This window comes from Hylobates moloch, unplaced genomic scaffold (assembly GCF_009828535.3).
Source record: "Hylobates moloch isolate HMO894 unplaced genomic scaffold, HMol_V3 SCAFFOLD_20, whole genome shotgun sequence".
NCBI lineage: Eukaryota > Metazoa > Chordata > Mammalia > Primates > Hylobatidae > Hylobates > Hylobates moloch.
Window position 1 is genome coordinate 31,648,200 of NW_026652295.1, and position 18,210 is coordinate 31,666,409.

The 18,210-nt window shown below is 58.9% G+C and overlaps 1 protein-coding gene across 2 annotated transcripts in view; it reads right to left on the minus strand.

Moving 5' to 3' along the window:
* Window positions 1-1,829: 1,829 nt before the first annotated feature.
* Window positions 1,830-18,210, minus strand: part of COL11A2 (collagen type XI alpha 2 chain) — a 30,239-nt gene continuing 13,858 nt past the window's right edge. For both annotated transcript variants that reach the window (XM_032141602.2, XM_032141603.2), the window contains 49 exons: window positions 18,024-18,077; window positions 17,780-17,833; window positions 17,653-17,697; window positions 17,477-17,530; window positions 17,011-17,055; window positions 16,762-16,815; window positions 16,532-16,576; window positions 16,343-16,396; window positions 16,072-16,116; window positions 15,784-15,837; window positions 15,611-15,655; window positions 15,368-15,421; window positions 14,926-15,033; window positions 13,878-13,931; window positions 13,525-13,578; window positions 13,371-13,415; window positions 13,233-13,286; window positions 13,061-13,105; window positions 12,862-12,915; window positions 12,708-12,761; window positions 12,420-12,473; window positions 11,889-11,996; window positions 11,649-11,738; window positions 11,410-11,463; window positions 11,069-11,176; window positions 10,823-10,930; window positions 10,628-10,681; window positions 10,471-10,524; window positions 10,167-10,274; window positions 9,915-9,968; window positions 9,683-9,736; window positions 9,405-9,458; window positions 9,190-9,243; window positions 8,742-8,849; window positions 8,314-8,367; window positions 8,066-8,119; window positions 7,880-7,933; window positions 7,160-7,213; window positions 6,788-6,895; window positions 6,621-6,674; window positions 6,427-6,480; window positions 6,077-6,184; window positions 5,870-5,923; window positions 5,533-5,568; window positions 5,293-5,346; window positions 4,911-5,178; window positions 4,236-4,348; window positions 3,677-3,883; window positions 1,830-3,228 (listed from right to left, as the gene is read on the minus strand). In XM_032141602.2, coding sequence (XP_031997493.1) covers window positions 3,088-3,228; window positions 3,677-3,883; window positions 4,236-4,348; window positions 4,911-5,178; window positions 5,293-5,346; window positions 5,533-5,568; window positions 5,870-5,923; window positions 6,077-6,184; window positions 6,427-6,480; window positions 6,621-6,674; window positions 6,788-6,895; window positions 7,160-7,213; window positions 7,880-7,933; window positions 8,066-8,119; window positions 8,314-8,367; window positions 8,742-8,849; window positions 9,190-9,243; window positions 9,405-9,458; window positions 9,683-9,736; window positions 9,915-9,968; window positions 10,167-10,274; window positions 10,471-10,524; window positions 10,628-10,681; window positions 10,823-10,930; window positions 11,069-11,176; window positions 11,410-11,463; window positions 11,649-11,738; window positions 11,889-11,996; window positions 12,420-12,473; window positions 12,708-12,761; window positions 12,862-12,915; window positions 13,061-13,105; window positions 13,233-13,286; window positions 13,371-13,415; window positions 13,525-13,578; window positions 13,878-13,931; window positions 14,926-15,033; window positions 15,368-15,421; window positions 15,611-15,655; window positions 15,784-15,837; window positions 16,072-16,116; window positions 16,343-16,396; window positions 16,532-16,576; window positions 16,762-16,815; window positions 17,011-17,055; window positions 17,477-17,530; window positions 17,653-17,697; window positions 17,780-17,833; window positions 18,024-18,077 — 3,546 coding nt within the window. In that variant the 3' untranslated portion in view covers window positions 1,830-3,087. The remainder of the gene's footprint in view (window positions 3,229-3,676; window positions 3,884-4,235; window positions 4,349-4,910; window positions 5,179-5,292; window positions 5,347-5,532; window positions 5,569-5,869; window positions 5,924-6,076; window positions 6,185-6,426; window positions 6,481-6,620; window positions 6,675-6,787; window positions 6,896-7,159; window positions 7,214-7,879; window positions 7,934-8,065; window positions 8,120-8,313; window positions 8,368-8,741; window positions 8,850-9,189; window positions 9,244-9,404; window positions 9,459-9,682; window positions 9,737-9,914; window positions 9,969-10,166; window positions 10,275-10,470; window positions 10,525-10,627; window positions 10,682-10,822; window positions 10,931-11,068; window positions 11,177-11,409; window positions 11,464-11,648; window positions 11,739-11,888; window positions 11,997-12,419; window positions 12,474-12,707; window positions 12,762-12,861; window positions 12,916-13,060; window positions 13,106-13,232; window positions 13,287-13,370; window positions 13,416-13,524; window positions 13,579-13,877; window positions 13,932-14,925; window positions 15,034-15,367; window positions 15,422-15,610; window positions 15,656-15,783; window positions 15,838-16,071; window positions 16,117-16,342; window positions 16,397-16,531; window positions 16,577-16,761; window positions 16,816-17,010; window positions 17,056-17,476; window positions 17,531-17,652; window positions 17,698-17,779; window positions 17,834-18,023; window positions 18,078-18,210) is intronic.

Consider the following 18,210-nt stretch of genomic DNA (forward strand, 5'->3'; position numbering starts at 1 on the left):
CAGCGCACAATTCCATCAGATCACTCGCCTTTTCAAACACCATCAATGACTCTCTCTTACTTTTTGGGTTCAAGTTCAACTCCTTCCATAGGCAGTCAATACTTTTCAGAACTTGGCCCCTCCAACAAGAGTTTACGTTCTGCCCCAATCAAACCCAAAGTAGTTTCCTAAAGCCTCTGCCTTTCTCTTCCCTATCTTCTCCTACCCCATCCAGAAGCCTCCATTGCCCACTAGCCAATGGAGACACTGCCAATACCCACAGGCCCAGAGGCCCAGGCACTTGCCCTATTCACACCCAGCCCCACCCCAAAACCCCGCCTCTACAGCCCTGCCCTTAAACCCCTCCCACCTTTCCTTAGAGCCTGGCCCTAGCTTTCTGGAGGGGAGGAAGAAGTTAGCTGCCAAGAGAAGGCTGTGGGCCTGGCCTCCTCAACAGCAACTTGGCACAGACTCTCTCATGAAACTGTTAGATGGGGTTGGTTGGCAGCACTGTGTAATTAAATAGGCTTTTGTGGATTGGCCTGGGGACTTAGCCGCCGTATATAAAATGTTATTTGAGTGACTGTACAGCATTGTTTCCATGCAGAAAAGCCCTCGGAACTCAGAGCATCTGACCAAACGTGACCTTTGGGAAAGTCCTCTTGCTGTTCGGGGGGCGACCTCTGTGGGTTTGGCTCCAGCTGCAGAAAGAGCGCCAAAGAAACCTCAGCTCCAGCCCGGCTAGGCTGGGAGTGGGTGCGGACGAAACAGATGGGGGGCACCTATTTAGATCTGATCTCTTGATCTGACCCTGAGAGGGAGGGAAGGGGTGTCTGAAGCCCCTGGGCCTTGGATATTGAGTTGGAGGGCATGGGTGATCCCAGAAAACCTATCCACCACCGGACCCCTGACAGATGAGATCAGGGGCTTCTTCCTCCATTCGGCCTTCTGGGTCAGGGGGTTCAGCGGGTGACAAGGGAGAGGCATCTGAGGGACCGGGATTATTCAGCTCACCCGGCGCGGGGCCGCGGTCTCAGCGCAGGCACTAGGGGGCGGCAGAGGCGGAGGCGCCCGCGCCGAGGAGCGGCTTCCACCCTCGAGAGGTTTTTCCGCTCACCCGCCCGGGCCAGGGTGGCCCTCTAGAGGCCCACGTGGGGCTTCCTGCGATCGAGAATGAGTTGGGACCGGAACGGCCAAGCCGATGCTGTTGGGGACACGCTGGGAAGAAGTACGGGGAGGAGGGGCGAGGCGCAGCCTACCCGGGCTCGGGCTCGGGGTGAAGGGCAGCCCAGCCAGGCCCGCCCCGAGGCTGCGGATGCGAAACCGGGACACAAAGGCGCGCACTCTTGAGTCTGGCGCCCGCGAGGAAGAGGGTTGAGGAAGAGGAAGTTGGGATGAGGCCCTGGAACACGTTTTAATGCAGCGCCCTGACAGGCAGGAGCCAGGCAATGCTGCTTGGGAATGTGAAGCCCCATGGGCACCAGCTAGGGGGTCCCGGCTGCGCGGCCAGCCTTGGAAGAGAGGACTTCTTGGACACCTAAGCCGGAGGGAGCAGAGCTTCTGAGTGCCCAGAAGAGGTAGGCTAGGGAAGTGGGGGACAGTCAACAGTGGGGGGACACAGGCAGGGACTGTGCGACTCCACCCAACACAAAGACTCAAAGAGTATGCACATGACTACACGCGAGTGTGGAGGGCCTGGCCACAGCCCTGTCTTCACGACAGCACAGCACAAAGCTGATGGGGAGGGATAAGGTGACCAGAGGTACAGATGCAGTAAATGTCTTGGAAGTGGGCCTCAGCCTCCCCATTTACAGAGATTAGACTGGGCTATGTAGCACCGTCCCACCCACACCCAGAAGCAATCGCACACCGGTGTCAGAACCTGGAGCCAGAGGGACCCCAAACCCCTACCTGGTGTCCCTGGGGCATCGTTTGTAATTTTATGCTAGTCACCCAGGCTTTGTAAACTCTGGGCCCTGACACCCCAGCTGGACAGGGCTTGCGGGGTATCTGGATTAAGCCATACAATTCTGGTAACCACTTAGCTGGGAAGAGGAAGCATCAGATGGGTGTCGGGGGAGACTGAAATAACAACACAAGCAGTGACACAGACACCTGGGAGGAGACAATCACATTATTTAACCATCAGTCAGCATGGAAGCTGGGCACAGGGGTCCTGGGAGTCCCTTCCATATGCCACATATTAACCCTTTAATTGCAGGATCAGGGAAAGTGAGGGGTGCCCAGGGGAGGGACAGGGTGGCAATGAACATACTCGGTGGCTCAGGGCCATGGCAATTTACCGGCCAATATAGAAGAATTTTAATATTCCAGCCATCTGCTGGATGCAGCCCTGCACACACCCCACACTATTCCGTTTCTTCCATGGGGGCATCCTGGCCCTCAAGTAGCAGGCAGTGCCTGCCAGACCCAGATGAAGTGGAAGAGACAGTGGGCATATGGGCCAGGCAGCCAACACCTGCGGGTTAGAGAGCCCCACCCTGGCAGAGTCAGAGCCCTGAGGCCAGAGAGACCACATATTCCAACTTTCACAGTGGGTGCAACAGGTGAGGTGGGAGGAAGCTGGGAGGAAGGTGGGAGGGCGGTGGGGTTCAGCCCTGAAACCCCCCCACACACAGTCACTGAGGAAAGTCCTGATGCCAGGATGTGGGTGCCGGAGCCCACCCCCGAGAGCCCTGTCTCCACCGTCTGCTGATTTTTGTTGGTGGTTCTCTTTTTTGTGATTTTGCTTTCCACACTTTAAATAATTAATATAATTACTTTTAAATACAAAATACACCATGTCCTTTCTCTTCTCTTCGATTTGTTTGGGGTGATTGGGAGGTGAGTTTTAAATAAGGGTCTCAGCTCTCTAACGGGTCACAGGCTCTGGGTGGGAGGGCCAAGAGCCCCAGATGCCACTCCTCCCGTAGGGTGTTCAGGCAACCACTTCACCCCTCCCCTGGCCTGCCCCGACTGAGGGCTCTCCGTGCCCTGGCCCAAGGCTCCCTAGATAGTGAGGAGCCCTCTTGGGAGGTGGCACAGAGCTGATGTTGTGGGATTCCAGGTGGGCCTGGTTCCGATGGACGGGATCAGACAGAGATGGTCCTATCCCATGAAGCAGACAGGCCCCAGCAGCACCCCTCCCCGCCTCGGTGGGGCTCCCAGGTCTGAGAATGAGGCATCCAGCACTGGCAGCTGCTCCAGCACAGGCGTTCGCACCTCCAGCACCGTCCGGCCTTGCTGTGTCTTCAGGGGGAGACAAGGAAGACAGTGTGAGCAGGGTGGAGGCACCCCCCACCCCCTAACCTCAGGCCCAGGCTCACCTCTCCTCTGAGCACCCTGGCCCCATCAGGGTGAATCAGGATGTACAGATTGGGAGTGTCTGTGTGCCCGTGCGTGTGTGTTTGCTTTTCCCCCACCGTGTGCCTCTGCTGGGCAGCCATGTGCCAGTCTGTGTACACCTCTGCATTACCCTGTGTGACGCTGGTGTTTGTACCCAAGTGAACCTTACCCGATGGCTTCCATCCTTTCCACCCTCCTCACCGGCTTTTGAGCTCCCTCAGGCATCCCTGACAATCCAGCAGGATGGACTCCTCCCTGCTCCCCCTGGGTGCCCGGCCCAAGGGGTCTTCCCACCTCCTTCCTCCAGCCTGAGTCTGAGATCAGCCCCCCACCCAGCTCTTCCTGTTCCCACCTGGCAGCCATCTCTGAATTCTTTGACATAGGGGCTGGTCTCCGGGCTCAGCTCATCCTCATTGGCCCCGCGGAGTCTCAGGGGACCATCCCGGGCTGCTCCAGAGCAGGGGTAGGAGACGTCCTGGTGGGCTGAGACGCTGAGCAGCCGCAGGAAGGTGAGCTGGACCACACCCACCGGGGAGCCCTCTGAGTCCACGTAAGAGAACTGGAAGGAGAGAGAGGGCTGGCCTCAGGGGGAGACAGTGATGGGCTTCAGGAGCATCTACAGCACCAGGACAGCTAAGCCAGAGTCATGAGCAGGGAATGGCTGGAAGGCAAGGGCTGGGAAAGAAGTGAGGGGCTGAGTGGGAGCCAGGAGACTGGGGGTACACGAAAGGCAAAGTGAGCATCAGAGGACCGGTGAGAAGGAAAGGAAGAAAGAGCTAAGAAGTGGAGAAGGGGTGGCAGGCTCCAGGGGGGGCAACAGCTAGGGGACTGTCACCAAAACCCAGAAGCCACTAAGCCCTGAGGGGGTGCACTAGGGGGCAGGGGAGGGGCAGCCAGGGGCCAGCTCTCACCTGAGTGACATCATCCCTAGGCGTCACACAAGTCTCACCCCCTGCTGTGAAGTTGCAGAAAACTCGGAAGGCATCCCGAGCACAGCCCTGGTTGGGGTCGACCCAGTACTCTCCTGTCGGGTGAGGGAGAGGGGAGGTCAGGGCCACCTAGGTCCAGGCTCCAAGATGCTCTTTGCCCCCATGTTCCTTCTTCCCTCCCAGCCCTCCCCATCATGCTCTTAGTCTCCTGGTCCTCCTCCCTCCCAGAGCCCTAGAATCCAGCCCATCCTACTGCTGCAGCCCACTTTCATCACGTGACACCTCTGCCCCCAACAGTAACCCCAGGCCCTCTGACTGGAGGAGGTCCGAGTATGGACAGCCTCATACTGGGACAACATGTGGTTGCAGGCGCTAACACAGATTCATCTGTTCAGGTGCAAACAGGTGTGTGCATGTATGTATGTTTATCTGCTCCTGCAGACACTGGGCTGATAACCAACTGGTACACACTGACCCAGATCAGTTGCTAAAGTATTGGGATACTTCTGACCTGGTTGGTAAATGGCTGCAGTTCCCAGCCCCTCGGCCCTCACCCTCAACTCAACACCTTCTCCAAGACTGCCCCAGCATCCATTCTGCTTGTTCAGTACCCATGCTGTTGGGGAGATGTTTGTGCGCCCTGAGACTGGCACTGACCATCAGGAAGCTCTGGGTGGCACAGCTTCAGGTCCTGGCAGGTGCGAGCAGGGCTGTCCTGGGTCCCCGTCGGCCGCCTCATCTGCTCAATCTCCTCCCGCAGGGAGTCGAGTGAGCCAAAGATCTCCTCCAGCCCCCCAGGACTGCCGGGGGCTCCCCCGGTCGGTATGGCCTCATCTTCCTGCATCAGGTGGCTTCCATCCACCGAGCGCCGAGTCTTCTTGGGCATCTGAATGGGCAGTGGCTGGATCACCTCGCCCGGGGGACCCTGGGTGCAGGGACAGATGGAGAGGGCAAGAGACAAGGTTGGTGTGAGGGTGAAGTATGGCAGCAATGGAGCAGAGGGGGATGGCCCTGGGAGCAGCCCTGACTCCTCACTCACCGGGTGTCCTGGAGGGCCCTGCACACCCTTCTCTCCCTTGGGTCCGGCTGGGCCCTGACAAGGAATAAATTAAGTCATGGAGGGGTCAAGAGGTCAAGCATGGATCAAGGTCACAGAAGGATCAAATCAGCCTCATGGCTGGAATAAGGGGCTCCTTGGGGGGAGTCTATTTGCCCTGGAGAGACATCAACAAGTCCAGAGGGGCTGGGGCAAAGGTCAGAGCTGAAGGGGGTCACTCACTGTGGCTCCTTTGGCTCCTTTGGGGCCAGTAGGTCCCTGTGAAATGAGGAACAAGAAAGAGATGGTCACTGCAGGGGAAGGACAGGACTCAGAGGAGCGGGGAGGCAAGGTCCCAAGTCCACAGGGTCCCCTCCCACGGCAGGGGCAGTCCTGTGGGAATACCAGGACATTCAGAGCCCTGGAAGTATGGGGAGGAGGGACTGGTGGTGACAGGACAAATGCGGGACCCTGAGGACTATGCTTGTTAGGCTGGTAGTTCGTGGAAGTCATTGGGAGGCCATGGGCGGGCAGCAGAGGGGTTTAGGGGATTTAGTGGAGGAACAGACGCAGTACTCACGGGGAGGCCGGGGGGTCCTCCAGGACCAATGGGGCCGGATGCTCCTGGGATACCCTAGGAAGGGTAGGGGCTGGTTCAACTGGGTCCTCCTCCCACACCCTCCTAAGCATCTGCTCACTCACCCACAGCTGAGTCCCAACTCCAACTCCATCCCTCTCCACCCCACTCTCAACCCCCACAACTTCCGGGACCATGCCCTCTACTCACCGTTTCGCCCTTCTGCCCAGGGGAGCCCTGAGGCCCAGGAAGTCCCCGATCTCCCTTCTCTCCCTGCTCACCCGGGGGCCCAATCAGTCCAATGAGACCTGGGTGGCCCTAGAGAAGGGTGTAGGCAGTCAAGACAATGCAAAGAGGAGTCATGTGGATGGGGGAGAAGTGCCAAGAGGACACGGAGAGGGAGCCGGGCACAGGGTCCGTGAGTGGCCCTCACTGAGCAGGGACCCCCTGGGACTGGCTGCTAGAGGCCTGCAGCAGAGCAGTGGGCACTCGGGTCCCACAGGTTTCAGGGGCGAGGGTGGTGGGAGAGACACCTGGCTGCATGTCTGTCTGTCACTCACCTTCTCTCCCTTGGCTCCAGCATCGCCCCGGAGACCAGGCAGCCCTGGGGGTCCCTGTTAAGAGATGGGAAGTCACTCTCTCGAGGGAGAGGTGGGACCAAGTTCTCCCCAACAGCCTCCACTTCCTCCAGGGCTTCAGCTCAGTCCCAGGGCACTGCCCTCACCCCTCACCCAGCCCAATCCCAGTCACTCACCACAGGACCTGGGGGCCCAGCCTGGCCTGTAGCTCCAGGTCGGCCTTGCTGACCCTGAAGATTCAAGGGGACCACAGGGGTCAGGAGGAGCATCCCCACACTGTACCCCTCCCATGGCCCCTCACTCCCACCCCAGCCCAGCCCAGCCCTTCCCTGCAGTGACTCACCACTGAGCCTGGGAGCCCCCTCAGACCATCAGGGCCAGGTTTCCCTGCTGGGCCTGCAGGACCCACCGGGCCTGTCTTCCCCGGGGCCCCTATAGCACCAGGATCTCCCTGAAACACACACAAGGAATGTGTCCTGAAGGGCAGAGGAGTGGGGTATGGGCAGGGGGCAGAGGGTCCAAGGTGGAAGGTGTGAGGCAGGGAAGAAGGGCCAAACTCTAGGAGCCCCTAGTGCAGGAACAAGTATAGGGAATGCTTGTCCCCAAAAGGACCCAACATGGGAGAGGTGGACATGGCGTAGGCACTGGAGACGGAGGCATCTGAGGGGTGGGAGGCAGAGGGGATGCTCCAGCAGCAGGGCGGCCTTTCCCTCACCTTGGCTCCCTTCCCTCCTTGTCGCCCCTCGGGACCAGGCGAGCCGGCAGGACCCTGCAAATGGAGCGGGAAGGAAGAGCACATGAGGCCATGGGCAGCCAGGCTCAACTCTTCCCCCTTCCTGTCCTAGACACACACATACACATGCACACACACACGTGCATACACAGGGACACATGCAGAGGGCCGATTCACAGATGTGCAGAACAGATACAGCTGTGACAGTTGTGAAAATACTGGGTAGTCTGTACATTTGGTGAAGGGCCACTTGCCCACACCCTACCTGGTGGCCCGTCTCCTGCCCCAGCAACTAAAAAGATTCAACCCCGGCCCAGAGAAAAGCCGGCCAGCCCCTCCTCCAGTTTCCATTCTGCTTTGTCAGTAACCACCACTACCCCTGGTGAAAACGTACCCACCAGAACCCAGGAACAAACATGCCTGAGATACCGCACACCCATCAACCCACCAGCTCCTGCACACACACTCACCCAGGGCAATGAGACACCGCATACCTTTAAACCCACCAGCTCCTGCACACACACCCTGCCCCGGGCAATGAGATACCACACACCCTTAAACCCACCAGCTCCTGCACACACACCCACCCAGGGCAATGCAGACACCAGGCACCTCCCCGCCCGTCCCACCTGCCATTGCCCAGCCTCCATCCACACAGCCCAGGGACCGCCTCCCAAGGTCTCAGGGGTCCACCTCACTTACCCGCTTTCCAAGTGGCCCTGGAGGTCCATTCTCCCCAGTGGGACCAGGGGATCCCTAGGGAGAGAGGATTGGTGTGGCTGAGTGTTTATCCTCCAGCCAAGGGACCCCTCAGGAGTGGGGCACAGAAGAGGGGTAAAGGGGATGAGGCTTGGGCTCAGGGGGGTGTTGGGGTCACCAGGCACTCACAGGCTGTCCTGCCTCACCATCCTCGCCTCGGTCACCCTTAGCACCATCCTGGCCCTGCAGAAGTGAAGCAAGGTCAGAGGTGGGCCCCCAACCTGGCTGGCATCACCCCCAAAACTGTCAATACCCCATCCCCTTGCCCGCCCTGCCATACCCCCAGCTTCCCAATACCCAAGCCCAGCGGCCACACAGAGGCCCCCCCATAGAAGCCCCACCCTTTTTGCCCCTTCCCCTCTCTGAGTAAGACTCACCCGAGGGCCACCTTCTCCAGGGGGGCCAGGGTCACCAGGAAAACCAACAGGACCCTGATCCAGATGGAGAATAAGAGTCAGAGTCACAGCTCCCTAAGCCCACCCAGCACAGACACCCACAGGCACACGCCACTGCCTCTCTAGAGGCAGTGCCCACCAGTACCCCCCAGGAAGAGGTCTCCTGCACCCCTTTCCCTACCATGTGCACTGTGTGTTGTCTAATGCCTCAGGGTATTAACTGCAGGGCATCTCTCACTTTCTCTCTGGATCCTAGACCCCATGCATCCCTCTGGATGCCCCATGCCCAGAGCATCCCCCCAACTCCTGGGCTCCTCACACTCCAAGATCCTCCCTCACACACACCCATATTCCCAGGTCTGTCATTCACAAGGCCTGAGAGGACTCAGCCCCCACCGCCCCAAACTCACAGGGTTCCCTTTGGGGCCATCATCGCCTGTGGGGCCTTTAGGCCCTGGTGGTCCTGGCTCTCCTGGCTGCCCCGACTCTCCTTTCTCTCCACGTTCCCCGCGTGGACCCTGCAGAACAAGCGGAGGACATAGATGGCCCAGGGAGTCTTGAAGATCACGGATTCAGCCTCTGCTTCCGAGACACCTTCAGCCATCCCCTACTCCCCTCAGTGACAATGGGACATACACAGAAAGTCAAGCCTATAAGGGGAGTCCCCTAGTCCCCTTCCCTTCAAGGAAGGGGAAGAAGGGCTCACTCAGACCAGGGATCAGGCCTCACAGAGGATGGCAGGGAGCAGAGACTCTTGCTGCAGACGAATTCCAGCTCAAGGAGGTCACAGGAAAAGTGGAGGCAGGGTTGAGGCGGGTGACGGGGATTGGGGAGTAAAGCCTTGGAGCTGTCACTCACCTTGACACCTGGCTCGCCCTGGATCCCTGGAGATCCTGACTCTCCTGGTTCCCCCTGCAAAGAGATTAGAGTCAAATCCTCCTCTCCTTCCCCAGCCAAAAAATTCTGATATTCCCCACATCTCATTCTCTTTTGTCTCCCTACCCAAAATTGGCAGAAATCCAACTCCCATCCCCCACTTCCATGACTGGTCCATTCACCCCCTTTCCAGTTACCTTCTCTCCAGGGGGACCCAGGTTCCCAACACCTCCCGGGGGACCTTGTGGGCCCTGGAAGAGGAACAGAAATAGGTGTCATTGCTTAGGAAGGAGGTGCCATTTCGGGGCAAAGTCCCAGATGAGCAGCCCAAGGTCACAGCAGTGAGGCAGTGGAGGCCTCCCGGGAGTAAGGGCTTCTCTTGGCCCCTGAGAGAGTACTACAGTTTATGGTCTGGGAAAGGGAGGCAGAAGACTAGACACATTGGTCTCAAGGGACAGGGGCTGAGATGACTCACATCAGCGCCATTGGGTCCAGCTGGACCTCGAGGTCCTGGGGGGCCAGGTGGTCCCTGAGGGGAAACAGATACACCACAGATGAGGAAGGGACGTGAGATGGCTGAGCATGAATGGTGGAGAGAGGAGGAGGAGCAGCCAGGCCAGGGAGTTGGCAGTGGGGTGTGGGGTGGGGGCTGGCCAGGGAGGGGGGTGACTAGTACGGGGGCTAGGGTCAGTAGGGGTCACACTCACCATAGGACCCACATCTCCTGTTTCTCCCTTCTCCCCAGAGGGGCCTGGCAAACCCTGTGGAGGTATACAAAACATGGACGCAGGTGACCACCCCACCCAAAGCACAGCCCTAGGCAGATAGGCCCCACAGTCCCCTCCCCTCAGACCCCGCAGGCCCTCCAGTCCTCATCAGCAGGCTGCTGGCAGGGTCTGCGACAAACATCACCCCATCCTGACCCCACCTCTCAGCCCCTGTCCTATCCCCCAACACACCTGTAGGCCAATGGGTCCTGGAGGCCCATTGAATCCTCTTGTTCCTTCATCACCTTTGGCTCCAAAATGTCCCTGGGGTCCCCGAGCTCCGGGCTCCCCATCTGCTCCCTGCAGGGTTGAGGGAAAGCAGAGACAAGGACACAGGGATGGGTCATGGGTCAGGTGTTCTCTATCCACAAATACCACACAGAGCTGGGTGCCAGGCCCAGAGCTCCTGCTCCCACTCCCAGCCACAAGGGCAGAGGGGAGCTGAGGGAGGACCAGAGGCTGCTGGGTCTTCAGTGGGGGCAGAGGGGTCACTCACCGCTGCTCCAGGCTGCCCCACAGGACCAATGGGTCCAGGGGGTCCAGGAGGGCCCTGGGTGAGAGAAGAGAGTCAGAAACACCAAAATAGGGAGAGAGATCAGGTAGGAATGAGGTTAAAGGCCAGGAGGTCAGAAGTTAAGGTCATGGACACTTACATGTTCGCCCTTGTTCCCTTTGGTGCCCTTCTGTCCGGGGTCCCCTACCTCACCCTGGGAGGAGAAGGCAGACAAGATATTAGAGAAAGGTGATGGGTAGAGTGGGAAGGATGACATGACAGGGGCCAGGGGTCATGCCCAGGTCAGCCATCTCATCTGGATAGAAGATTGGTCGGGGTCTGTGGGGTCCCTCACCTTGTCTCCATCCTCTCCAGCCACACCTGGAGGCCCAGCAGGACCAGGAAGCCCCACAGGACCCTGCACCCCATCTCGTCCAGTCGGGCCAATGGGGCCCTTCTCACCCTGTGGGACAGGAGGAAGGAGTCATGGCCTGGAGGTGACCCTCACCCTCAAACACCCCACAGGAAACTTGTCATAGCCCATCAACACTAGGCTCACAGACCCCTCCCCAGGACCCCTCCCCAGGACCCCCACACTCACCGGGACGCCTTTCTCTCCTGCTGCCCCAGGGGGACCCTGCGGGCCTGGGCGCCCTGGTGGACCAATGGGTCCCCCTGATCCTGCTGTACCTCGTTCCCCAGGGGAGCCCTGAGAGAGCAGATGGTCAGACCCCCAGGAAGGAGACCCCAGCCCACCCATACCAGAGAACTTCAGATCACAATTTCCAGAAGCTCCCAAAATCAGATGCATTCTGGCTGTCCCTGGACAGCCTCTGCCCAGCCCCACAGCCCCTGGTGGTATCGGGATGCCACTCCCACCCTTCCTCACCCACCCCTTTCCCAGGTTCTTTCTACCACGCCCCGCCGGAACCCCAGACTCACTGTGGGGCCAGGGGGGCCAGATGGACCTTCATTCCCCTTCAAACCAGGTCCACCCTATGAACCAGACATTTGGGGAAGATGAGACTTCACGGAAAGAGAAGGGTGAGAGCTGGAGGGGGAAGACAGGCTCCAAAAGATGGAAGTGGGGAGTGATATGGAGGGGGTCAGGGACAGGGTCAGGGAGGGGGCTGAGGATGCTTGGTGCTTATGACAGGTAGGGGTCTGGGAGTCACACTTACAGCAGTGCCTGGGAGGCCTCTCTCTCCTGGGAATCCCCTCAGACCAGCAGGTCCATCCTTCCCTGGGGCCCCAGGGGGACCAGGGTCACCCTAAAAGGAAAGAAGAGGTGATGAGCCACAGCCATGTTCCCAAATTAAACAGAGAGCTCTCCAGCCCCCCTCAAATCGCCAATTACCTGTTCCTTTCAGCACCCCAATCCCCAGTTCCCCAACTTCCCCTCTGCCTGGACTCTCACTGACCTTTGTTCCTTCTTTTCCAGCCGTCCCAGGTAGTCCCTGCTCTCCAGGGGGCCCCGGGGGGCCTGGGTGACCTCTCTCCCCCATAGGGCCGGTTTCTCCTGCTGCTCCCTAGACAAAAGCAGAGAGAGTTCCCGCTCTCAGGCCCTTCATCCCACTGTCTGCCAAAAGAGCCCACCCTGGCCACCCTAAAACACTCCTCCAGAACCCCTTTATCCCTGCCCCAGAGCTCCTAGGAAATTCCCCGGCATTCCTGGGCCACTGCTGGGTTTTCTCCTGCCCCATGTGAAGTAACTACACCACTTTGTGTCTCTGTTGGGGAACTACCTCTCCTTGGGGACAAGACGATGAGAATGTGCCCCAAAACAGACTGAAGTTCAGGACCCCTGCCTGAAATCCCAGCCCCCACCATTGACCCCAGCCCCAGGAGTCTGGGTCAGGCGGACCAGGGGCAGGGGTGTGTGACTGAGAGAAGAGGGGCAGAGAGACTAATGCTAGGGTCTGGGGTCCACTCTCTCCTAGGGACAAACCTACCTGAGGTCCCACCACTCCTGGAGGACCAGGGGGGCCGGTCTTCCCTTGGAAACCCTAGGCGGGGAAGAGAGGAGAATGCAGTGAAAGCAGGTGTGGGCGCTGTGGGGCAGATTCCCAGGAGGAGGGATCCCAGGCAGGATCACACCGAGCCCTGGGCCCTGGGTCTGAGCAGCACCAGGGCAGGCTCCACTCTGCCAGGAGAACGTCCCTGTGGGCTTTCCCGACAGCTCTGGGGTTAAAGGGTCTGATGGAGCCCCCCGAGAATGGGTAGCCAGGAGCATCACTCACCACTTCTCCTCTCTGGCCTGGGTGTCCCGGCAGCCCGTCCTTCCCAGGGGGGCCCTGGAAGGGGTTCAGGTGTCAGGTGAACTCTCGGCTGGAAAGGGGGTAGGGAAGAAGGACTCAGAGAAGCGAGGTGGGTCAGAGCTTGGGGTCAACTTACCGGGGGTCCTTTGGGTCCAGGAAACCCGTTGGGACCCTGAGGTCCAGGGAGGCCCTAGAGACAGAGGTGGGGGGAGTCAGGAGAATGGGGGCAGGGGCTGAGTGGGGGAACTCCGCTTCCTTCCTGGGGTGAGGAGGGAGCTGGCTCACCCAGTCTCCCTGGGGAGCTCAGGGGAAGGGGATTCTCGATCCACACTCACCCTCTCTCCGGGGGGCCCATGGGGGCCATCACCACCAGATGTTCCCTGTGGGGGGAAACAGAGTCAGGGAGTGGGAAGAGCTGCTTTCCAGCTGTCCCCGAGGTCAGGGTGTTGAGGGAGAGCTGGGGCTGAGTGGGCAGGGGGCAGATGGAGCCTTGTAGAGACTACTCACCTTAGCTCCAGACTTCCCAGTGGCACCTCGGGGTCCCCGCTGACCCCGTGGACCCTACAGAGGGAAGAGGAGTTGTCAGAGAAACCCAAATGCCCCCCTCTGGACCTTGAGCCACCTGTTTCTCTCCCCTGCACTCACCGTGGGGCCCCGTTCTCCCCGAGGCCCTGACTTCCCCGATAGGCCCTGGTGGGAATGAAGCAGAGAGAACATTACCCAGGGTGAGACTCCCCACAGACCCCCTCTACACCTCTCCAGCCCTTCCCTTCTCACCCCCTCCCACCCCTCAGCTTACCCGGGCTCCCTTCTCTCCACTGGCGCCAGGAAAGCCAGGAAATCCTAGGGACCCCTGGTGAAAATGGGGAAATTAAGAAGTTATGAAAGGTAGGGTTCAGGAAGGGGTAAAGGGGGTCAGGAGAGGCCACAAAGGCAGTGGCCAGGGAGATCTGAGCTCTGCCAAGAACTAAGTGGCCTTGGACAAACCCCTGCTGCTCTCTGGGCCTCTTTCGTCATCCATAAAATGGGGGTCAGCTAAATTCCCTCTGGGGTCCCCCACTGCCCTGCATCTGTGCTTTCTGGAATCAGGGATCAGGGAAGGGAAGAGGAGGAGGGAAGAGGAGGAGGGGCACATATGTGGCATGGCATCACCTTGGGTCCCTGACGTCCAGGATAGCCAGGCAGACCAGGAACACCCAGCTTGCCCTGTGGTGGGACAGGGAGCAGTTAGGAGTGAGAGGAGGCCCAGATGCTGCTCCACCCCTGGAGACCTCAACCCTCACATATAACGGCCAGCCCCCGCCCAGCAACACACCCCACACACCCCAGCCTCTAGCCCCTCATTGCTTGCCCCACAGCTGCCTGACTTGTGTTGTCTTTCCTTCCTGTGAGTGGATTTTCCCCAATTCTAGTGCTGGGATCCCACCTCCCCTGCGCCTGCAGAGGTATCAGGTCCTTCAGGGTCACTGTGATCTAGCTGCTTCCCACCTGTCAACCTCAGCTCCATCTACCCTATGAGGGAGGTGGGATCTACCCCAGCACCCACTCCTGCTTCACCAAGACCAATCCCCCTGCAGGCCCTTTGCCCACCACACTGACTCCTGTGCATGCCCCCTTCCCCAGAGGCTCCAGGGCTCATCCTGCCCAGGCAGCTGCAGAGCAGGGCTTAGGAGCAGAGATTCTGAAGCCAGACTGCCTGGGCATAACCCCTGGCTCTGCCCTTCACTGGCCATGTAATTAAAAAGCATCCCTGTGCCTCTGTAAAACTTCAGCAAAACAGTACGTCACATGCCTACCTCATAGGATAGATAGGACGCATCAGCACAGCACCTGGCATAGGGCAAGCGCTGGGGAGAGTCAGCTCTGGAGACCACAGACCTCACTGCTATTAGACTGTCTCATCTCAGAACTCCTGCTGCTTGGAGTCCAAATGCATGTTCGCTCTGCCTTGAAGCAACAGCTACTCTCTAAGCCTCGTCTCCATCCAACTCTTCATGACAGGGACTTTTCCCTGACTTCTTATATATCCCCTCTGCCCATCAGCAGCTGGGAGATGCCATTTACACAGACAGAAGTATAACTGATGCATGGCCGTCTTCAAATGACTGGCTGACTTCAGCGGCGGGCACCCCCCGTGCCCATCCTGACCCCAGTGCCCATACCACCAGAGGACCCAGGCACAGAACCCTCATCCCATCACCTTCTCGCCCATGAGCCCTGGGGGCCCAGGGTCTCCAGTTGGTCCAGTGCGTCCCTTTGGCCCCTCAGGCCCATCCTCTCCCCTGGAACCAGGGACTCCAACCTCGCCCTGTGTGAGAGGGAAGGACAGGTGAGTGTTGGGGACTGGAGGTGGGGTCTGGGCCCAGAGGAGAAACGGGCATCAGTGAGGCTGAGGAGGGCTAGAGGGGTCCCAGGAGCCACTGCAGGACAGGAAGCCCACAGGGTAGGGATAGTGTAGTGATATGAGGGCAGGCATGACACAGACCATGGGGTTATCAACCTGTAGGGGTCAGGCTCCCAAGGGAACACAGCACTGGAACTACAGAGTCTGGAGACTCGGAAGAATAAACTGGTGCTTGGGGTCTCCAGAGTGGAGGCTCAGTAGGACACGGAATTGGGGCCAGTGTGGGGTCTCTACTCACCCTGTCACCTTTCACGCCTATGTCACCTTTGAACCCAGGAAAGCCATCCTCGCCCTGAGAAAGATAGAGGTGAGAGGACACCACAGATGACAGAGGGCTGGGGTTCTAATGGGGATTCCGAGAACATAGGTGGAAGCAGGGGCTCGGGAGCTGGAGGGCAGTGCGGGGCAGGCTTGAGGGAAGGCAGTGAAGAGAGGAGATGGCAGGACTGAGGTGCTGGGAAGCTGGGGGCATGGTGCTCACCTTCTCACCCTTATGACCCTTCAGACCCCGAATTCCGTCCACACCCTAGAATTAGAGAGGGGATAGAAGTAGAGTGATCAGGGATGGAAGTGGGTTGGAAGGACCAAGCTCCTAAGACCCCATTTAGCTCCCCTGACCACAGCCCTTTGTCTCCCAGCCTGGTGGTCAGTTACCTTGACCCCTCGAGGTCCTGGGTATCCTAGAGGACCCTGAGGTCCAGAGGGACCCTGGAAGAAAAAAGAGAGGCATTTATAAAGGGGCTTCAGAGTGTCACTGTGGGGGCCTCCAGGGGTGGGAGAAATGGAAGTAACAACATTGCTGTCTGGGTAGGGTTACAGGGCACAGGAATTGAGAATGTGGCAGAGCCATATGAATAACGAGACAAGGAAATCCCAAGGACTTTGAGGCTCTAGAGTCTGGGTGGAGACTCCCTCAGGGGATAAAGACATGGAAGATCTCACCTGGTTTCCTTTGGTTCCAGGGGGACCTTCCTTCCCCGGGTGACCCTGGGAGTAAGGGATAGAAAATGTGACCGGTGGCCCCTGTCACCCTCTCTGCACCCCTCCCTACACTTCTTCCAACCCAAATTTCCTGTGACCTAGTGAAGCCAACTGTCCACAGACAAGCACCACCAGTGACCTTTCAGTGCAAGGGTCACTGAAGGAGCTTTGAGGTCATGCACTGGGGTGGAAGGCCAAGGGGAACTGGGTTCGGAAGTGGGGTCCCACTCACCGGGGGTCCGTCTGAGCCAGGCATGCCGGGGAGCCCTGGCTTCCCTTGAGGACCCTGCAGGAAGACAAAGAGGCTCAGGGTCAATAGAGGGGTCATGTCTGGACACAGACAAAATCCCAGCAGACATTTAGGGTTCTCCCTACATCCCCACTCTAAACCCCCTGTCCTCCAAATCACTTAGTCACTTACCTTCTCTCCATGAGGGCCGATGGCACCCTGGGGCCCGGGGAGACCCTACATACAGGGAAAGAGAAGTCACAGGGGACTCCCAGGGTCTCTTCTAGCCAGCCTCCCCATTCAGAGCATGAGCAACAAGGGCCTGAAACCCTTAATTTCCTGTATCCTTCCACGGTCTGACCCATTGTGGAAGCCCAAGGGAAGTCACGAAAATTGGGGAACGGAGTAGGGGCACCGCTCACCTGGGTCCCAGGGGTGCCCTGTTGTCCAGGAGGCCCTGGCTCTCCCTGGGGTCCCTAGAAACAGGTGACCAGGCACAAGTCAGAAGGAGATGGTGATAGAACAAATTTAGAACATGGAGCTGAGTCCCAGCAGCGATAGCCAAGAGGGCAAGAGCAGGAAGCAGGCAGGGGTCAAAAGGTGGCCAACAGGATGCTGGCAGGGACCTCACGGGATAAGAATGGGGGTGGGATCTCCTATCCATCACTCACCAAGCTCCCTTTGGGGCCCTGGGGACCATCCATGCCTCGGACGCCCTGAAACACAAGATGGGTGTGAGCAGCCTAAAGGTGGCCCGGAGGGACCTGTGGTTTTCAGAGGCCCAGCCATTCCCAGGGTGGGATAGTCAGACCTCCAGTCCATCCCGAACCCAAGCAAACACAGCTGGCCCAGGCCTGCAGGGTGTGGGACTGTGGATCTGTGGGCTTGTGGGCTTTGGTTTTGTTTTTCTTGAGGATTTATTTCCTATGCCCAGAGCCCTCGGGGCACCACACCACACGGCCCTCCCTGTGCACGGGGAGTGAAGGCTGAGGAAGGGCAGGATGGGGCCAGAGCAGGGGGAGCTCACAGGGAATGGGAAGCATGCTGAGAGAGGAGAGGGAGCAGGAAGGCAGCTAGAAAGGTGGACAGTTGGAGAGGTCAAGGGGTCACCTCGTCAGAAGTCAGGGAGTCACTTACAGGGGGTCCAGGAATACCAGGTGGGCCTTTGGGACCAAGGAGACCTCGAGGTCCCTGCATTCAGGGTGAGGGGAGGAGACGGCATGAATGGATAAAACTGTTTCCCATTAGTGCCCATGTCCCCCTCCTGGCTTCCCCAGAGCCCCCTCCCCCAGCACCAGCCCTTGGACACTCACCGACTCTCCAGGCAGCCCTCGAGGCCCAATCTCCCCATCATCTCCCTGGAGGAGGAGCATACGGTGAAGCTGCTATGCCTTCTAGACCTCCCCTGCACCCAGCCCCTACACTTGCCACTACACTTACCCTCTCTCCATCCTCACCAGGGGGACCAGGAAGGCCCTGGGCACCAGTATCACCCTGCAAAATGGGGGAACTCATAAGAGGGGCCTCAGAGCCCCCAACACAGGCAGACACCGAACCTCTGCACTTAGCCCATCCATTACTTTCACCGAGCTCCTGCCAAGCCTCCAGCCTCCCTTCCCTACCTATCCTCACTGCCATAGAAGATCTATCCCCGATTACAACACACACCCACTAATGTACTCACCCTATGGCCCTTCTCTCCAGGGAGCCCTGGGAGTCCATCAAAACCTCGGTCACCCTAGGAGGAAGAGGGGCAGCCAGAGTGAGGACATGGCCCTGTCCAAGCCCACCCCTCCCTACTGCACCCTGAGTTGGGGGGGGTGCTGATCCTGGGGGAGCCTGGGGAACTAGGTCATCCCCAAGAAATAATT